This window comes from Urocitellus parryii, chromosome 2, assembly GCF_045843805.1.
Source record: "Urocitellus parryii isolate mUroPar1 chromosome 2, mUroPar1.hap1, whole genome shotgun sequence".
NCBI classification, from domain to species: domain Eukaryota; kingdom Metazoa; phylum Chordata; class Mammalia; order Rodentia; family Sciuridae; genus Urocitellus; species Urocitellus parryii.
This window is the reverse complement of record NC_135532.1, coordinates 168,780,664-168,802,533: the sequence shown is the minus strand read 5'-3', so window position 1 is coordinate 168,802,533 and position 21,870 is coordinate 168,780,664. Positions and strand designations below refer to the sequence as shown.

At 31.2% G+C, this 21,870-nt stretch overlaps 1 protein-coding gene across 1 annotated transcript in view; it reads right to left on the bottom strand.

Moving 5' to 3' along the window:
• Nucleotides 1–21,870, bottom strand: part of Stxbp5l (syntaxin binding protein 5L) — a 326,221-nt gene that overhangs the window by 116,618 nt on the left and 187,733 nt on the right. The window contains exons 15-18 of the mRNA XM_026395287.2: nucleotides 13,028–13,068; nucleotides 10,100–10,317; nucleotides 7,288–7,460; nucleotides 3,145–3,270 (exon numbers count right to left, since the gene is read on the bottom strand). Coding sequence (XP_026251072.1) covers nucleotides 3,145–3,270; nucleotides 7,288–7,460; nucleotides 10,100–10,317; nucleotides 13,028–13,068 — 558 coding nt within the window. The remainder of the gene's footprint in view (nucleotides 1–3,144; nucleotides 3,271–7,287; nucleotides 7,461–10,099; nucleotides 10,318–13,027; nucleotides 13,069–21,870) is intronic.

Sequence of the window (21,870 nt, the reverse complement as noted above, 5' to 3'; positions counted from 1 at the left end):
ATACTTATGGTCATCTGATATTTGACAAAGATGTCAAAAATATATGTTGGAGACAGGTCTTTTTAAAGAATGGTGCTGGAAAAATTGGATACAGAATGAAATTATATCCCTATATCTAACCATGCACAAAAGTCAAATCACAGTGGATCAAAGGGTTAACAATTAGAGCAGAAATCTTGTAACTGCTAGAAGAAAACATATGGTCAATATTCCCTCATATCTGTTCTGGCACTGACTTCCTTAATAAGACCTCTTAAAAGTCAAGAAACAAAATCAAGAATCAATAAATGGGATGCCATCAAATTAAAAAGCTTCTGCACAGCCAAGGAAATGATTAGGTGTATGAAGTATGAGCATACTGAATGGGAGAGAATCTTTGCCAGCTGCTCCTCTGACATGGAATTAATATCTAAAATATATAAAAAGTAAAACTCAAAGAGGTTAATATCCCTAACCCCCCAAAATAACCCATTGAATACATGGGCAAAAGACCTAAACAGATATTTATCAAAAGAAACATAAATGGAAAAAAACGTTCAACAGCTCTAGCAATCAGGGAAATTCAAATCCAAACTATTCCAAGGTTTCATCTCATTCCGTTCAGAATGGCAATTGCTAAATTAGAACAAATTATAGTCCATGCTTTCATTAATTATGTCAAAATGGATTCTACTATTATGTATAATTAAAAAGAATTAATAAAAAAAGAGTACAAATAATAATAGATGGTGGCAAAGATGTGGAGGAATAGGTACCACTCATACATTATTGGTGGGACTGCATATAATTACAACCACTCTGGAAGGCACTACGGAAATTCCTCATAAAACTAAGAATAGAATAGCTATATGATCCAGTGATCACACTCCTTGGCATTTATACAAAATAACTAAAATCATCATTCTATAGTGATGATATAGCCACACAAAGGTTTATAGCAGCACAATTCACAATAGCCAAATTATGAGACTAGACCAACTGCTCATTAATAGATGAATAGATTAAGAGAAGGTAATATATATACACAATGGGGTTTTGCTCAGCCATAAAGAATTAAAAAAATATGGCATTTGGAGGCAAAAGGATGAAAACGGAGAACATCATGCAAAGAGAAATAAGTCAGACTCAGAAAATCAATTGAATGTTTTCTCTCATGTGGAAACTAGAGCAAATTAAGGGAAAAGAACGGAGGGGGGTCAGATATCATAAATACAGAGAAACAATATCAATGGAGTATAAGAAGGAGATTGTGGGGGAGGGAGAAGGGTTGGGAAAGTAGAGGATATGCAGAATGAATTCAACAAAATTATGCTATGTGCATGTATAAATATGCCACAGTGAATTTCACCTTTATGAGTATCTATAATAAACTAATTACAAATAAAGATATAGAAGGAAGATAGAGAAGGGGAATGAGGGGTGTGGGGGAAAGAAGAAGTACCAGAGACTGAAATGTAGCAAATTAAATTCCATACACATCTGATTATATCATATTATTACATGTAACTATAATTCACTAATAAAAGCATTTTTAAAGACAAATAGAAAACAACCAGCCCTGTCTCATACATTTCTTCCCCCCATCCTGACAATTGAATTCTTAAGATGAAGAACTGTTGGTGGGACTATAAAGTATTAAAACCAAAGTTCAAAAGTCTTTTGATGGGGCTGGGGATGTGGCTCAAGTGGTAGTGAGCTCGCCTGGCATGCGTGCGGCCCGGGTTCGATCCTCAGCACCACATACAAACAAGATGTTGTGTCCGCCGAAAACTAAAAATAAATATTAAAAAAAAATTCTCACTCTCTCTCTCACTCTCTCTTTAAAAAAAGTCTTTTGATGGATTCACATGTTATAATAAATATATCTGACATTTAAAAATAATTGTTGCATAAATATAATTCATTCATTTTCATTTCCATAAAATTCAATTGAATTTATGTAATACAGTCTATATAGGCTAATGAACATTGAAGTTTTTTGGGGAGGATTTTATCACAAAAAGTTATCCATGTGAAAACATCATCCTAAACAAAGTCTTACAGCAAACAAAAGCAGAAAAAAAGTCTTTTCAAATTACATGACAAAGGTAGGTAATACCCCTAATATATTAATAGCTTTTACAAATCTTTACAAGAAAGGTCAACAATTCTGCAGAAAAATGGACAAAGAATAGAAATGTCACAGTACATAAAAGCTGTTCAATTTCACTGAAGACACAAGAAAATTCTACTAGTATAATGGCACATCAATTTTTACTGAACAAATTGACAGGGATCAAAAGTTTGATTAACACTATTGTTAGAAAGGTTGTGGGAAAACAAGCATTCTCAAACAGTGCTGGTGGGAGTATAGTTTGATGCAACCTTTGCGGAGGGCTATGACCTAGGAATAAGGAATTAAAGTAGACTTTTAACAGAATAAAATCCAAAGATCTGATATCTGGTTGGATTATGCAATTCTCAGCCTTTCTCCTAGTGTAGATCTCCAGAAGAAAAGTAAAGACTTTCTGGAGGGTGGTAACATCATTTGAGTTTCTAAACACAAATTATAATTTGCATGTCTCAATTAAAAAATACATATTTAAAAAAAATCTGGCACATACGAATACAATATAATTATCAAATATGGAGCTATCAAACACATATTTAAAATAACTTCATTCAACATGTTCAAAGAAGTAAATAAGAGAGGCAATTTAGGAAAAGAACTGAAAGCTTTAAAAGACCCAAATGGATAGTCTAAAACAGAAAAATAAAATAATTGAAATTAAACTTCATGGTGGATCTACCATTATATTAATTGGAGAGAGAATTAGTGATCTCTAAAAGCCAAGTCAAAAGAAAAGGAAATCCAAGGAGAGAAGATACAGAAAATATAAAATCAATAAAACAAAAAAGTACAATTGTAGTATCACCCTAACAACCTTCTAATAATATCAGAAGTGGGCACACTACCTCAAGTTTGACATCAAAAAAGAATAAATATTTTAAGTTTGAATTATTATTTTTCTCATCCTACATTCAATCTAATGAAAATGAGGGTAGGGATTCTAATATTAAAGACCTCACTTAAATATTTTAAAAGAAACATGTAAAATGTAAAAATTAAATAATACTAATCAGAAAGAAAGTTTAATTACTTACATTCCATATGCTGAGTTTACAGCAAGACTAGTAATCTGTTGAGGAGGCTCACCATCTACCCACACCAACTGAATAACAAGTTCTGCTTGATATCCTGGAGGCATTCGAACTGGTCGTGTCTTAACGCTATATGAAAGAGAAAAAAATAATTCTATCACATACAGTTTAAGTAAGCATAAGCATGTTTATCTTGAGAATTTAACTGAATCATCCTACAGAAATATTTAATACAGCCACTGGGCACATCATGAATATGGACATTATTTTCTAACTTTCTCATACTCTACCAAGTCTCTTATGATTGCTAGTCACTTCTTTAACACATTTTGTTCCATTGTCCCAGATGTGGAACAACTATAAAAAAAAATACTGGAATAGTAAATACTGAAATAATTATGTTTTTAGAGGTCTAGTCCCTTGAGAAAAATAATAGGTGAAAGACTGGTGCATTAGGAAAAAATATACTTCAAATATATTTTAAAACATGTGTAAAGAACTTCAACTCTAGATTATGACTTTCAACCCATTTTAATGCAGCTATATCAATTGTCTTGAAATATTTGCAAAATTCAACACTTGGAACTTAATGGTTAACCTTATGCTCAGTCAGGCCCACAACTTTAACTGTTCTTTATCACTTCCTTTTAATTATTTTATTATATAATTATTTTCTATGTAATAATTGTTACACATGTAAATTGTAAAGTATAATAATAAAAAGAATGACCATTAAACTACCACCCAACTAATGTTTTAATCATCCAGCACCTGAATTCCTCCTCTTTTCTGCTAAACCTACACTCCCTAACTCAATTGATAGTAATTTTATTAAAATTATTCACTACTATTTCTCTCTTATACTTAACACCCAATCAATTATCAAATGCTACTGATGCTACCTTCAAAATGTATCTAGAACCTGATAACATTTTTTGGGGGGTGGGGTACTGGTAATTGAATTCAGGGGCACTCAACCACTGACCACTGAACCATATCCCTAGCCTTATTTTGTATTTTATTTGGGGATAAGGTCTGAGTTGCTTAGTGCCTCGATATTGCTGAGGCTGGCTTTGAACTCAAGATTCTCTGGTCTCAGCCTCTGGAGCCACTGGGATTACAGGCATGCACCACCACACCAGGCAGAACCTGAAAATTTTTATTCTTCAATTGCTTCCATACTATTACAGCTGCTAAATAAATATATAGGATGTCTATTTAAATTTAAATTTCAAATAAACAATAAATAGCTTTTTACAAGTATATACATTGCAACATTGAGGATTGTTATGGTTTAGATATGAGATGTTCCCCAAAAGCTCATGTGTGAGACAATGAAAAACAGTTTAGAGGTGAAATGATTGGGTGATGAGAGCTTTAACCTAATCAATAATTCAATCCCCTGATAGGGATTAAACTGGGTGGTAATTGTAGGAAAGTAAGGTAAGGCTGGAGGAGACAGGTCATTGGGAGTATATCTTTTAGTTGTCAATGGATCTTTTACTTTATTTATTTATATGCAGTGCTGAGGATGAACCCAGGGCCTCACAAGCCAGGAAGTGCTCTGCCACTGAGCCACAACTCCAGCCCTGGTGGTATATCTTTGTAATGTATATTTTGTCCTTGGTGAAGGGAGTTTCTCTCTCTGCTTCCTGATACCTTGTCTCCAGTTGCTTTCCTCTACCATACACTTCTGCCATGATGTTCTGCCTCACCTCAGGCTTCAAAGAATAAAGTTGGCCATCTATGGACTGAAATCTCAAAAACCATGAGCCCTAAAATAAACTCTTCCTTCTCTAATTGTTCTTGTAAGATCTTTTGGTCACTGCAGTGAAAAACTGACTAAAACAGGGATATAGTGATACCAAAAAATACTTATTATCTATACAAACTTTAAATTTCAATGGGTAGCTAGCATTTTATTTGTTAAATAGGGCAGCCTTTAACTTTCTCTCTCTCTTTTTTCCTTTTGGTACTGGGGATTGAACTCAGGGGCACTCACCACTGAGCCATATGCCCATCCCTATTTTGTATTTTATTTAGAGACAGCAATCACTAAATTGCTTAGCACCTGGATTTTGCTGAGGCTGGCTTTGAACTTGCAATCCTCCTGCCTCAGCCTCCTGAGCAACTGGGATTACAGGCATTTGCCACCACCCATCTAACTTTATTTCTAATTAGTTTAGAGCAACGTGAGTCACCTAACTGATCTCATAGCTTTTACTATTCCCTCCATCTACCAATCCACTTTCAATACAGTTATAAAAATTATCTATTTAATATTTAAACCTGATCATTTCAGTCAAAAACTACAAAGACTCTTATTCTCCATTTAGAATAAAAGTCAAGGTTCTAAAATGGCCTATGATTGGCCAATCTGACTTCGTCTCCTACTACCCGCCCTTTCCCATACCCCTAACTACACTGACCTCTTTATTTTTCCTTGAACACGCCAAGCACTTTAAGGCCTTTACTCTAGCTGTTTTTTTCTGCCTGTAACATTCTTTGTCTATATATTCTTTGGCTAATTCCTTCACTTCAATTTTTTCTTTAAATCTCATCCTCTTAACAAGACATATGTGACTAGAGTCACATACAGAGTAACATAGGTGAAATTTTTTTAAAAATCAAATTATTGCTTAAGCATGAATATATTGATAAGAATTGTAATGTTGCTAAAAATTAAGAGTTGATGATTGAAATACTTTTTAATTAGCTAATACATATGGCAGACTAAATTCAGCAAAGGAAAGGGACTTAGGGATGAACGCCAATGTACACTTTAACAAAGTGTGGATTATATACAATTTATAAACCCAGTCAGAATGAAATTCACTTAATAATACTACTTGCATCAGTTATGCTTCATGGTTCTTAGACCCTAAGCACAACATAGGATTATGCTAATTTTCCCACTTTGATTCTCTTTATTATCCTTAAGATTTTCTTTACTATTTTACAAATCAATCCTTCTATTACACTTCAACAATTGTTATTGCTCACATCATCTCCACTATGTTTGTTGATTTTATTGGTTTTAGTCTCTTATCAACATTGAAAAAATTATTTAACTTTAAAGAAAAAAGGTTTTGGAAATTAAAAGACTCATGCTTTCATGAAAATCTTCTAATTTAACAAATAGATTTACAGTGCTTTCTTGTACTTTTGTGTTCTCTTTGCAGTTTTAATTTTTAAAGAAACCAAATAAGCAAAGTGATATAAAGGGAAAATTAAATATATAAATTCATAGCATTATGAAAGTTTTCTGTCCCCCCACTCATTAGTTTTTTTTTTAACTTCATAAGAAAAATTTGGGGAGAAAAATTAAGAATTACTACTAACTGCATAGAGTTTGTTCCTAAAATCTTATCTCTAAATTTTCTGTTTTCATAAGAAATGAGGAAACTAGATATCTAAAGTTTTTCAATGAAAAGACATGTATTTTCATATGGGGCTTAGAGAAATTCCTTATTTTGGCTTAATTCTTCATTCAATTAACACTAGAAACATTGTTTTGACAGTAGAGAAGCAGTAATACTTAAGTCATGGGATACTGTCCTTTATGATTCCTTTATACCTGTAATACTTTATACCTTATACTAAAAAGTACAACAATTAAGATAAATTTTATTAACTAGGTTTTATTTGATAATGATGCTAAACTTTGTTAAAATATATTGAATAACAGCAACAGTTATAGAAAAGAAATATTATACAATATGGTAGCAATCATGAGAGACATTTTATAATATATTTTCTAAGAGTAAATAGTAACCTTGGTTTTCTTTTTATTCTAGGAAGGTTAAAAAAAATTCATAAACTTATTTTTTCAACTGAAAAGTACCAAGCAAGTGTACAATTTTTGCCATGCCAAACTTCCTATTCCATCAAAGCCATGTTTTCCTTAGGATCTTTCTGGTATATAGAGAAATGTATAAAGTAAATGAAGGATGAAAATACTGTGCCCTTTTCATGGATGTTAAAGAAGAGACCAGGGTACCCCCTTTGGTGGATTGAAAATCACTTGACAACAACTTAAGAGAGAACAGTGAATTTATTTGCCACAGTTTTCAAGAATTATATGATTTATATGTAAAGTACTGTTAAAATTAAAAATTTTAAACCCTTACAATTTAAAACTCTTACTTGAGGCATGGGATACTGTCCTTTGTGACTCCTTCGCTAGCCACGGTGTTAGTGCTCCCTGAAAGACTCCTTGAAGGAGGAAGCTGGGTTGAGAGATCTGGAAATGGAGGACTTGTTTCTGGTTCAGGAGTAATAATATCTTCCACATCATACTGAAGTCGTACCTCTAATGACTTAATAAAAATCAAGTTTTAGTTTAACCTACATCAAAATAATAATCACATTAATATATTTGATAGCTGTTAGTAATTATTTACTATTTTTCAGATTAATATGTTCAATTTCAACTTACAGTAACGTTGACAGGTATCTCAAACTGAATTAAGTAGTGGATTATACGGAAAACTCAATGACAGTCATGGAAAAGTAATTTTTATCCTCCAGAATTATAAGAAAAATACCCTGCCAGTGGAGATAAAGTTTTTCTATAATAAATATTTCTTAAGATAAACTATAAACTGTATTTTAATATATGAACAATAAATGAGAAAGTCATCATGATTAGTCCAATGAAAGAAATTAAACTGTATGTACATTAGTGTGTATGGGTTCATATTATTTGTACAAAACTTTTAGTTTAAAAAACTTTCCTTTCACTTTGTCTCTAATTCAGTAAAAGTTTTCCAAAAGAAATTCCACATTTTTTAAAATTTTAAACATTTATTTATTTATTTTGTACCAACATGACAATAGTGGAATGCATTACATTCATAATATTTTTTTGCATTACAATTCTTAATACACCTTTATACCACAATTTATCAAATCTCTGTATATAAGGTATGTTGATACCAAATTCACATCTTCATACATGAATTTTGTATAATGATGACTGTCTCCTTCCACTATCCTTGCTATTCTCCTTCTCTTTCCCTTTCCCTCCCACCCCTATTCCACATTTTTTATATTTGTTTTATTACTATAGCTTTTACTTGTTTAATTTCATTAGCTTGATCCTAATTACATAATGATGATTTTTATAGGTAATCAAAAAACATTTTTAAAAACTAAATTATTTTAAAATAGTACTTATGATTGCATTAAATGCTTTAATTAAAACTGATATTAAGGGTTAGAGATGAAGCTTAGTGGTAGAGTGTTTGCCTAGTAAGTATGAGACCCTGATATGATCCCTAGCAACTCAAAAAAAACAACAATTGATTTTATAACAAATATATAATGTTAAAATGTACATTCTTGAGATTGAAAACACAAAAATGATAATATGAGGTATGATAATGATAATATAGCAATCTTACTAAGGTGACTGTTTAAGATAAAATCCAATAGTGATGAAAATAATAATTATCGATTATTGAGTACTTAAATGCTACTAATATTTTTATATAATCATCATAAAAGCCCTATGAAATTGCTATTAGTACTTCCAGTTCATTTTTATTTTCCATTTTATTTACACAGAAAATTATGTAGGAAATAAAAGTGAATTATACTCAGATTCTAGTACTGCCTACAGCCTTGTAAGTGGCAGTGACAGACACATAGGTATTCAATGGTAAAGCTAGAAGTAAAACATAGGTATGTATGATTTAAAGCTCAGGATTTTAATATAATATTAAAAAGTGATATTAATTTTAGCTATTGATTTATAATACTTATACTTAGAGTAAATAAATCTTCATTTTCTGGTAAAATGGTAAAGCAGACTAGGTCTATTATCTAGAGGTATCTTAAATTAGATTTAATTTATCTCATCAGAGCCTCATAATCTCAAATAACTACAATATTTCATTGGTTTAAAAACTCCTCAACAAGACTCCAAAAGTTCAAGAAGTAAGACCAAAACTCAATAAACAGAATGGTATCAAACTAAAAAGCTTCTTCACACATGGAAGCAATCAAGAGCCTGTAGAGAGCCAACAGAATGGCAGAAAATCTGTGCCGCTTGCTCCTCAGATAGAGCATTAATATCCAGGTTATACAAAGAGCTCAAAAAACCAAATAACCCAATCAATAAATGGGCAAAGGAACTAAACAGACACTTCTGAAAAGAACAAATATATGAAGACATGTTCAACATCTATAGCAATTTGAGGAATACAAATTAAAGCCATACTGGGATTCCATCTCACTCTAGTCAGAATGGCAATTATACAAGTAACAAGAATACAAGTAACAATAAATGTTGGTGAGACTGTGGGGAAAAGAGTACACTTATATATTGCTTATGAGACTGCAAACTAGTGTAATACTTTGGAAAGCAGTATGAAGATTCTGCAGAAAACTTGGAATTGAAAGCACCATTTGACCCAGTTATCTCACTCCTTGGGTATACCCAAAGGATTTAAAATCAACATACTACATTTTATATATTTATAACAGCAATTAGAGAAATCATTGAGGAAAATGAGAACCATATGATTTTTAATAGCAAGATTACCTTAAAATACTAAGCTCATTTTGACACAGAAAGAAAGTAATTAAATTTTGATAGAGAACTGTTCTGTAATTTTAAACTAAGACATGTTATATTAAGTAATAAAATTCTGAATTCTGAATTACATTATGAATTATTAGTGGTCACATGCTATACACACTTTTAAAAATATTTATTTTTTAGTTGTAGTTGGACTCAATACCTTCATTTTATTTATTTACTTTTATGTGGTGCTGAGGAATAAACCTAGGGCCTTGTACATGCTAGGCGAGCACTCTATGGCTGAGCCATGACCCTAGCCCCACATATTATACACTCTTGATGGCTTAAAACCATACCAAGTAGCCCAAATCTGATAATTGTTTTCTTTTAACAACTGCAAGTGCAAAAGTTAAACTTTAAATAATAACTTACCACTATTTCTGTTGTAATTTCATGTCTGCTGAATTTATAAATTATTACATAGGCAGAGACTCCTGATACACAAAATATTCTGCTCTCTGGACACCAGTAAATCATCTGAATGGCATATGGATCTTCCTCTACAATTTCACATGTTTGTTTGCCTTCTCCTGCCTTCTGTTTTTCAAAGACTTTTGAAGTTTTTAGCTTGTACAACATCTGCAGAGTTACTGCAAGACATTGAAACACAGTTACTTTCTAATTAGGATATTGTTAAAGCTTATTCAATATTAATTAGACCACAAAAAACCCAAGTAAGGAAAATTACATTACATTCAATGTAATGATCTCATATCACTATAGTACTGGGAAGGAGACCATGGGGGAAGGGGGAACATTCTTTGAGCATCACCATCTATCAAGCAATATGTATTTGCCAAGAAAAGTCCTATGACATAGGTATTTTTTATCCTTATAGACTGAAAGTGTGGTAAAGAAATTTTACAATGGAAATACTGAATATAATTCTCTCCTACAGGAGATTCATCAATCTTTTTTCATAATATTCCCTTTTGATTGCTACAAAAATGATTGATGCTACCCCAAAGTGTTTAATGCACTTGCACTCAAAAAAAAAAAAAAGTTACTTCTGCTGGATGAGAAACACTGTAATTTACCAGCCAGCAATATTTGGAAATCAAAGAATCTGTAATTATTTTAAGAAAGAGTTCTTCTGAATGACTCTGCATCAAAAAAGGATAAAATATTATCTCATAAGCTTTGGATTTGGGAATTGTTTTCAAGAATATTTTGGGGGAAATATTTTTCCATTTGAGAACATGATAACAACCCATCTGAAGTTACAACTGTTTTCTGACAAAAATCTCAAAAAATCAAGAATTCTTTCACAAAGTGCACAATCTAAATTTAATCATCAGAAGCATTAGTCAAAACCAAATTGAAGGTGATTCTTCTTTTGTAACTGTCCTGAACTAAAAAATATCAATGTCATGAAATAAAGACTCAATATATATTGATAACTAAATACTACCCTAACTAAATACTAAATAACTAAATACTATCCTAGAATTTCTTTTTTTAATAAAGGATATTATTTGGAAAATTGGCAAAAGTTTAATAAGATCTGAAGATTATGAGATAATAGCTTTATATAAGAAGTAGTTTGGTTTTGATAACTCTATTTAGGTTATAGAAAATAATACCCTTATTTGTGTATTTAGGTATGTAGCATTAGAAGAACATGGTGTCCACTCTCAAATGGTTTTAAAAAGCTAGATACATATTGTATGTGCATCTTTTGTTTATATATGTGTGTATCAGTGTGACAGAACGGTAGAAGGAGAATGAAAAAGAAGAAGAAGAAAAGGAGAGGGAGAGAAGGAGGGGAAAAGGGAAAGAAAGTAAGATAGACTGGGGTGGGGAAACATATGTAGGACAAACTGAAATTTGGGAAATCTGGATGAAAGTTATAGAGCATGTCAGATTATTTTTCTTTTTACATTATTCTGTAAATGATCTCTTTAAACAATATAAAACTAAAATAGTTTCTAAATTGGCAATGGATGTAATAAAAATAGTGTTTTATTAAAATTAACTTCTTAACATTATTATGCATGCTAAGGGGTGCTATGCCTTCTAATAGCTGCAGAGTTAAAGGGTCCTCTTTCATTTTAGAAGCTAAGGAATGACTATGTATTAATTTTGTTCCAGGAATAAACTCAGATTTGCATGAAAAGATTCTTCAAAAGAAAATCTGTTGCCCTTTTGAGATTCACTTAAATCACTTGCTCTTTATTGTGAGAAGTCAGAAAGAGGCTCAGAATCCAAGGCTTTAGATCTTTTAATCTTTTTCTAATGCTGATGGTTTGCTTGATTGCTTCAGGACTCAACCATGTGGATAGGAGAATCAAGAATCAACTTTGTCCTTTGCTTTTTTCTGTTTATTATTCTGCCTCAAGGGCTCTTCATTTCTATAGCTTCAAATATAACTTTCATTAGTTTCCATTTCTGTTTGTTCTATCAGCTAGAAATTTGGATTTTCAGGTGTTACTGCAAAATTCAGGCCTCAAAACCTTTCATATTCCTTATTTCCTAGAGTTAACTACATTTTCCTGAATTGCACATGCTCAGGAACTTAGAATCATTATCAATTTATTCATCTCATTCTATTCCTATTAAAATCTTAATTGTCTTTCAAAAATTCATATCAATTGTTACTCCATTAAAATGTAGTTCCTGGATCTACTAGGTCCAAGTTAATCTCTGCTATTTCTGATAAAAAATAGAATTTGGGTTGTACTACATTTACAATTCTTATTTGTTTTGCCTTGATTTATGTATGTGCATTTGTCTTTTCTTAGGAGTGTAAATTTTCTAAAGAAAATGGGCATATTGAAGAATTAAGGATATTTGCATGTCCTTCAACATTGAGCATAACACTATTTATTTCTAAATTACACATTTTCAAGAATTTATAAAAAAATTTTACTATTATCAAATAATTTACTTTGATTTCCACAGGACTTAGTAAATGAGTGGAAATGAAAAGTCAAGGCTAGAGGGATAAAAGCACTTGTCCAAGACCAAACAACCAAGGAGGCAAAGGAAATTCCTTCAATACAGTTAATGTGACAAAAATTTGAGATTATTTTCTGGTGCACTATGCCCTTTGTAAATAAAATAGATTGCTGACAGAGTGACTTAGTTCTATTTGCTCTCTATTATAGAAAAGAGCAATATATATATATATATAAAATTTTAAATGATCTAACAATATAGGAAATAGATCTTTGTAACAGCCATACATTTAGGCTAAAAATATTACTTAAATGTTAGCTGTCCAAACTAAAAAGTGGTGAATGCTACAAGTAAATATTAACCAAGTGTTTTCGATTATACAGGTATAAACTTAAAACTTACTTGCAGAAGCATCCCAAAATTTTATTGATCCATCTGCATGACTAGATAAAAAAATAGTATTAATTAAAGTACACCACATAAAAAATCATCATCACTCCAAATGTATAAAAATTTGAGTTACTGTTATTTTTTTTATTTTAAAATACAATTCTAATGAAAATCAGTGAAAATCAATCAATCATTTCTAAACTCAAAACAATAGTTTATTTTTTAACTAATATACCAAAATCTAAAGGTTGAACAAAGAACAATTCCTTAGATTTTACTGTAAGACTTTATTTGTGATAGCAGTTTAAAATGGCCTATGGAAAATGAATGATATTCTTAAGTAAAATTGCTTCTATTCAATGAAAAAGATAACAGATAATTTTGAAATTAGCAAAATATGAAAACAAATCACTAAGCCTATTTAAAATTGAGTCATGACTCATTAATAAATAATGTAATGTCAATTCTGTAAAAATTCATTAACCTCATAAATTCCCAGCTTTAAGCCAATCCCCAAACACCAAAGGCCTAATATCATCTCTGATATAAGGATGCTAACTCAAAATAGGCGGTGGGGTCCGTGGACAGAGGAGGTTCACCCAGTTGGAAAAGGAGAAGTTCGGGAAAGGGAGGGGGAATGGGAAATACAGTAAAATGAATAGGACATAACTTTCCTATATTCATTTATGAATACATGACCAGTGTAACTCCACATCATGTACAACTACAAAATGAGAAGTTACATTCCATGTATGTATAATACGTCAAAATACATTCTACTGTCATGTATAACTGAAAGAAAATAAAAAATTTTATTGTATTGCTATTTTTAATTAATTTTTACAAATTTAATTGACAGTGGAATATATTATAATTCATATTACACATATAGAACACAATTTTTCATATTCTGGTTTATACCAAGTCTACTCACACCAATTCATGTCTTCATACATGTACTTTGGATAATGATGACTATCACAATTTTTAAAAAACTCATTTACAAAACAGGAGATGTACCATTTTAAAGTATAGAATACTTTCTAGTTCATTCAATGAAATCAGCATTATCCTCAAACTAAACCAGGGGAAAATATTTACAAGAAAAGAAAATTAAATACCAATATCCCTCATAAACATAGGCATAAAAGGGGCCAGAGTTGTGGCTCAGTGACAGAATGCTTGCCTAGCATGCATGAGGCATTGAGTTCGATCCCTGGTACCATATAAAAATAGACAAATAAAATAAAGGTAATGTGAAAAAAATAGGCATAAAAATTGTCAACAAAATATTAGCAAAGTGCTAGATATCATGGTGCATGCCTGTAATCCCTATTAGTGGGAAGGAAGCTGTGGCAGGAGGATTAGGAGTTTTAAGAATCAACTGGACAGCTTAGCATTACCATCTCAAAATAAAATAAAAAAAGCTGTGATAGGGTTAAGTGACAGAGTAGCTACCTCTCATATGAGACCCTGGGTTCAAGTCCCAATACTAGAATATTAATATGCAAACTAAATGAAGTATTTACTATCTCTAAGGATTTGTCTATTTTTGTTATTTCATATACATTATGTAACTTTTTGTACATGGTTTCTTTTACTTAGTAAAAATGTTTTCAAAGTTCATGCATATTTCAGCATGAATTCAAAGTTCATTCCTTTTTATATCTGAATTATATTCATTGCATATGAATATATGCATATGATATGCATTTTGTTTATCCATTCATCAGTTGATGGGCATTTGTATTGTTTCCACCTTTTGACCACTAGTTACAGCTACTGTGAACATTCACATACAACTTTTGGCTTAAACAACTACTTTCAATTACACATGGTCCCTGATTTAAATTTTTTTGACTTTACAGTGGCTCAAAGGTGACATGCACTTCATAGAAATCATACATTAAATTTTTAATTTTGATCTTTTCCTGGGCTAGTGATAAAATACTCTTTCCCATTGCTGAGCAATGGCAGCTAGCTGCAGTTCCCAGTCAGCCACTCAATCAAGAGAATAAACAACCAACACTCTCTTCTGTACTGTTTAGTAGGTTAGGTTTAATAAATGCATTTTTTGATTTATAATATTTTCAATTTATGATGGGTTTATTAGGATACCTTTCCATGGTAAGTTAAGAAGCATCTATATTATGAATATATACCTAAAAGTGAAATTGCTGGGTCAAAATGGGAATTCAATTTCACTTTTTGAGGAGATGTCAAATTGTTTTCTGTAGCAGATGTACCATTTTACATTCTCACTAGCAATGTATGAGCTTTCAAAAACTTGTTCTTTTCTAATTTATCATTGTGTTTTTAAAACCTATTAATTAAATTTATTTTTTAACTGATAAATTTTTATGTGTTACTTTGTGATGTTCTGATACAATTATACATTTTATAATGTTTAAATCAGGTAAATATATCTATGTCTTCAAGTATCATTTCTTCATGGGAAAAATATTGAAAAGACTTTCTTCCATCTTTGTGTTTTTACGGTATTTTACCATTCTCTGTAGTCATCCTACTGTGCAATAGCATACCAAAACTTTTTCTTCCACACAGTAAATTGGTACCCATTTATCAAGTACCTTTTCCTACAATATTCTCTTCTCAACCTCTGGTAACCACCATCTACTCCCAACTTCCAGGAGAACAGCTTTTTAAAAAGATTCCACATTGAATTACAACATGTAATACTGTTTTTATGTGCACAGTTTATCTCACTTAACATTATGATCTCTAGTTCTAACCATATTGTCACAAATAACAAGAATTCATAATTTTTTAAGAATATATGTACCACATTTTCTTTATCCATTCATCAGGTAATGAATATTTAGATTGTTTTTCCATTTCTTAGTGACTATGAATATTGCAACAATGCACACAGGTGTGCAGATGTTGTTTCAACATTCTGATTTCATTTCCTTGGATATGTACCATGTAAGGGGATTTTTGGATTATTTGATAGTCTATTTTTAAATTTTTGAGGCACTTTCATAGTGTTTTCCATAATGGATGTATTCATTTATATTCCCACAATAGTGTGCAAGGGTTTTCTTTTCTCTACATCCTTGCCATACTTGTTATCCTTTGTCTTTTCAATAATAGCCATTCATACTGGAGTGAGATATCATTGTGATTTTGATTTGTATTTCCCTGATGGCTAATATATTGAATATTTTTTCATATATATCTTGACCATTTGAATGTCTTCTTTGAGAAATGTCTGTTTATGTCTATTTCCATTTTTAAATCAGGCTATTTGCTTTTTTTGCTATTTTTTGAAATTTCTTACATATTTTTAAAAAAAAATTATTTTTTTTTAGCTTTTAGGTAGACACGATATCTTTATTTTATTTTTATGTGGTGCTGAGGATTGAACCCAGTGCCTCACGCATGCCAGGTGAGCGCACTACTACTTGAGCCATATCCCCAGCCCCCAAAATTCCTTATATATTTTAAATATCAACCACTTGTGGGATTTACAGTTTACAAAATTTTGTCCTCTTCTCTAGGTTGTCCTTTCATTTTTTGATTTTTTTCTTTTGTTATATAGAAGTTTGTTACTTTGATATAATCTCATTTATTTTTGTTTCCTATGTGTTTTGTATCTTGTTTGAGAAAAAATTCTGTCCATTCCAATGTCCTGAAGAATTTTCTATATTTTTCTTCTATTAGTTTCAATTTGATTTATGACTCATTTTGACTTGATTTTTTGAGGAGATCTCATTTCATTCTTCTGCATGTAGTTATCTACTCTTCTGAATATGATGTATTGAAAAGACTATTCTTTATCCAGTGCATGTTTTTAGCCCCTTTGTTGAAAATCAATTGACTATAGATATGCCAGTTTATTTCTGGGCTTTCTATTCTGTTCCATTGGTTTGTGTGTTTGTTGTTTATGCCACCCAGTGTGCAGTTTTGATTATCGTAGCTTTGTAGTATATTTTGAAGGTAGGTAAAATAACTTCTCCTGCTTTGTGTTTTGCTTATATTGTTTTGGTCAAATGGAGGTTTTTCTGTTATTATTGGTATTCCATATATGAAGCAAGCACTCTACCAACTGAGCTATATCCCCAGTCCCTTATTGTTTCATATATATTTTTATTTTATTTTTCTTAATATTTATTTTTAGTTGTAGTTGGACACAATATCTTTATTTCACTTATTTATTTTTATGTGGTGCTGAGGATTGAACCCAGGGTCTCGCACGTGCAAGGTGAGCGCTCTACCGCTGAGCCACAACTGCAGCCCCATATATATTTTAGAATTTTTTTTTAGTTGTATAAAAAATGTTATTGGTGTTTTGGTAGGGATTGCATACATTGACTCTATAGATTGCTTTGTGTAGCATGAATAAATTAATAATATTGATTCTTCCAATCCATGAATATAGGGTGACTTTCCATTTTTGGTGTCTTCTTCAATTCCTTTAATCAATATTTTGTACTTTTCATTATATAGCTCTTTTACCTCTGGTTAAGTTTATTCTTAGGTAATTTTTTTTTTGTCTACTGTACATGGTACTGCTTTCTTGATATCAATTTCAGATATTTTGCCATAGGCATATATCAACACTACTGATTTTTGTATATTGATTGTGTATCCTGAAACTTTGCTGAATTCATTTATTCTGATCATTTCTCAGTGGAGTTCTAAAAGTTTTCTTGACATAAGACCATGTCATTTTTAAAGCAACAATGTAACTTTTCCAATTTGGATGCCCTTTATTCTTTCTCTTGACTTTTCTGGCTACAACTGTCATAATTACCATGTTGAATAGCAGAGATAAAAGGGGAATCCTTGTGTCATTCCAGATCTTACAGAGAAATCTGTTTTTCCCCCATTCAGTATTTTAACTGACTTATTTATATATGGGGTCCATTATGTGGATATATATTACTTTCATAATGAATACATAATGTGTTCAGCATTTTTATCATGAAGGGATGTTGAATTATATACTTTTTTTGCATCTATTGAGATCATCACATGGGTTTTGTCCTTTACTATGTTGATGTGGTATATTTACTGATTTGTGTATGCTGAATCATCCTTGCATTCCTGGATTGAATTCCATTAGACCACAGTAAATAATCTTCTCAACATGCTATTGGATTTTAGTATTTCATTGAAAAAAGATTTTTTTATCTATGTTCATCAAGGATATTGGTCTACAGCTTTCATTGTGTGTCCCTAGATGGTTTTGGCCTCAGAGTAATTCTGATCTAATAAAAAGAGGTTGGCAAAATTTTATCCAATTTTTAAAAATAGTTTAAGAATAATTAGAAATAGTTCTTTAAATGCTTTGTAGAATATAGCAGTAATGCTATCAGGTCCTTATTTTTTTTAAGATGAAAAAATTTTAATTACTGTTTCCACCTTAATAGTCATTTAAGTCTGCTCAGGCATTCTATTTTTTCATGACTCAATCTGGTAACATGTATGTGGTTAGGAATTTGTTCATTTCCTTTTTATGAGACTACAGACTTTCCTTCTATTCTGAGTTTGTTGAGTGGTTTTACCATGAATAGATGCTATTTTTTATCTAATTCTCATTATATGATGAATTTCTCAAATTTACTTACTCCATGTGGTGAGGTATATTGATTGATTTTCTCAACATTAAATAAGTCTGTCATTCCTAGAATAAAGCCAACTTGATTTTGAAATATTACCCTTTTTATGTATCAATAAATTCTATTGCCTAACATGTAGGATTTATATTTATACTCATGAAAGAAATTGCTAACAAATTTCCTTTTATGTGATATCTTTTACCAGGTTTTGGCATCAATCATCTGATAACCTTGTAGAAAAGAGTTGGGAAATGTTCCCTTTTTTAGATTCTCTGGAAGATTTCATGAATGACTGATAATTTTTCCCCTAAATATGCAAATGCATTCCACAGCAAAAATACTTGGGTCCAGAAGTGTTCTTATGGAAATTTTTACATTTTAATTCAATTACTTTAATAGATCTATTATTTCAATTTTCTATTTCTTCTAGTACCAGTTTTATCTCCTTTAAGTATTTTATCTCTTAAATTTGACTAGTATGTTGGTCATAAATACACTCTTTTGTTTCAATTGATGTTGTGACTTTTTTTTATTCCTGAAATTAATAGTTTATTTCTTATATTCTTTCTTCTCAACCTAGCAAAGTCTTTATTAACTTTATTATTTACTTTCATAAACCAATTTTAACATTGTTGATCCTTGCTATTTTACATTTGATTTCTATTTCATTGACTTCTGTTCTTAATGCTGTTATTTTTATTTTTACATGTTTTATTACTTGCCATTTTTAACTTGAGATAGATAATAATTCAATTTTAATTATTAACACATACAATTACATATACCATTATGGTTATAAGTTTATCTCTAAACATTGTCTTAAATGCATCCAAATGTAATGATATATTGTATATAACTGTCTTTCAGTTGGAGATATTTCAATGTTTTCCATTGTGATTTCTTCATCAATCCCTAAATTGGGGGTAAATTACTTGATTTCAAAAAATCATGCATTTTCTTTGTATATTTTTGCCTTTTGTTTCTAAGTTCCATTCCAATTCCTTGACATTGACACTTGTATTATGGCCCAGCATAATCAATTTTGGAGTATGACCCATGTGTGCTTGAAGACAATAAGCATATGTACAGTGCAATATCCTAAACATATTAGGTTAGGTTTATTAATTATGACATTAAAAACTTTATTACTGTGGATTTTTTCTCAGATTTTAAAAACACTAACAGAAAGGTTTGCAATAATTTCCCTAATTTGTTGCAGTTTTGTATTTTTCTCTTTTCTGTCGATTCTTACATTGTGTATTTTTTGAAGCTCTGTCCTTAGAATTCTAGTGGATTCACTCTTTCACTATTTTGCAAGTGAATAAAACTTTTATTCACTCTTTTATTTTTCACACTGATTCTTTTTTGGTGGGGTAGGGGTCCTGGGTATTGAACTCAGGGGCACTCAACCCCTGAGCCACATCTCCAGCCCTATTTTGTATTTTATTTAGAGATAGTGCCTCTTCACTGTTGCTGAGGCTGGCTTTGAACTCACAATCCTCCTGTCTCAGCTTCCTGAGCTGGTGGGATTACAGGCCTGTGCCCCATGCCCAGATTCATATTGATTTTTAAAAGTTTACTTTGGTAGGCTGAAATCTAAGACGTTTCCCCAAATTCCTGCCTCTCAGAATACATATTCTATATTATCTCTGGGATACGAATATGTTAAGGACTATATAAGTCCCTAGGTTATGTTTGCTTTATGAAAGGAAGACTAACTGTATGGGTCTTACATATCACCTGAATTCTGTGGAATATAGACCTCAAGGTCAAAGGCAGAGGAAGTCTGATATTCAAAGCAGTAGAAGCCCTAGATATATAGTTGCTGGCTTCCAGATGGAAGGGGAAATGTGGAAAAGAATTCAGGTAATTTCTAGAAGCCAAGAATAGCATAATTAACAGCCAGCAAGGAAATGGAGACCTCAGTCTTATAGACCTAAGAAACTAAATTGTGCCTATAAAGAGAATGAGTTTGGAAGTAGATTTTCCTTTAGAGCCTCTGGTTGCCAGCTTAGCCTGGCTGACCTCTTGATATCAATCTCATGGTTACTTGACAAAGAGCTCAGTCACACAGTGCCATTTGTGCCTATAGAACTGTGAACTAATAAATGGGTATTAAGTTGCTAAAGTTCATGGTGATTTGTTATATAGAAATGGAAAACTAATACATATTATCTTATCTGAGATAAGCAAATTATACCAACACTTGCAATTGTTTAAATGGTATTATTTTTTACTCCATTAACTTTCACATTTTCTGAATACACATATTTGTCTCCTGCAAATGGCTTGGAGATCAATCAAATCATATTTATCATTGATATGTTTGGATTTAAATCTACTAATCCCACAATAATATTCTAATCATCTAACCTATTATATCTCCTTTTTTCTCACTTTTTTACCATTTAAGCAGTAATCACTTTTTAAAATGTTGTTCTATTTTCTTTAAGTAATATATTCTTATGCTATTTTTAGTGGTTACCGTACATATTACAAAATTTTTACTTAAATATCTTAAAATTCAAACTGAATTATTACTTTCATATCTTCCCAAATGCTATAATTTGGATTGGTGGCCCTCAAAGGCCCATGTGTTAAAAAGGTTTGTCCCTAGCCTGTGTGCTAATGGGAGTTGGTGGAACCTTAATGGTGGAGACTTGTGGGAAGTCTTTCAGTCATGGGAAGGTGGGGGCATACTCTTGAAGGGGATATTGAGATCCTGGTCCTAAATGCTTCCCAAATGGTTATGAAGTGAGCAATTGTGTTCTACCTCACATTTCTAACCTAATTTGCTGCCTTATAATCCCAAAGGAAATAGGGCCAAAGTAGCTATAGACTGAAACCTCTGAAATTGTGAGTCAAAATAAATCTTTCCTCTTTTTAAGGTGATTATCTTAAGAATTTTGTTACAGTGATACAAAACTAGGTAATATGCCAGTTAAAGCAAGAATGTTAAAGATTTTATCTCAATTTCCTCATTTTTCACCTTTTTTGCTATCATTATATGTTTTCCTTTTATATCACATTATAAAAACTATTAGAAGATATTTTAATACAATGTATTAAAACATAGTATTGCTATTATTTTTTAAAAGTTAATATTTATGTAGTTTTATTCCTAAATTTACTTTTTTCCATTCTTCTCAATTTACTTCTGCATTTCTTATGTTCCATTAGCTTCTTTCTGAAGCACCATGCTTAGTGTGTTTTTTTAATTAGTGCAGTTCTGCTAGCAAAAAAAATTACTTTCACACATTTCAGACTTTC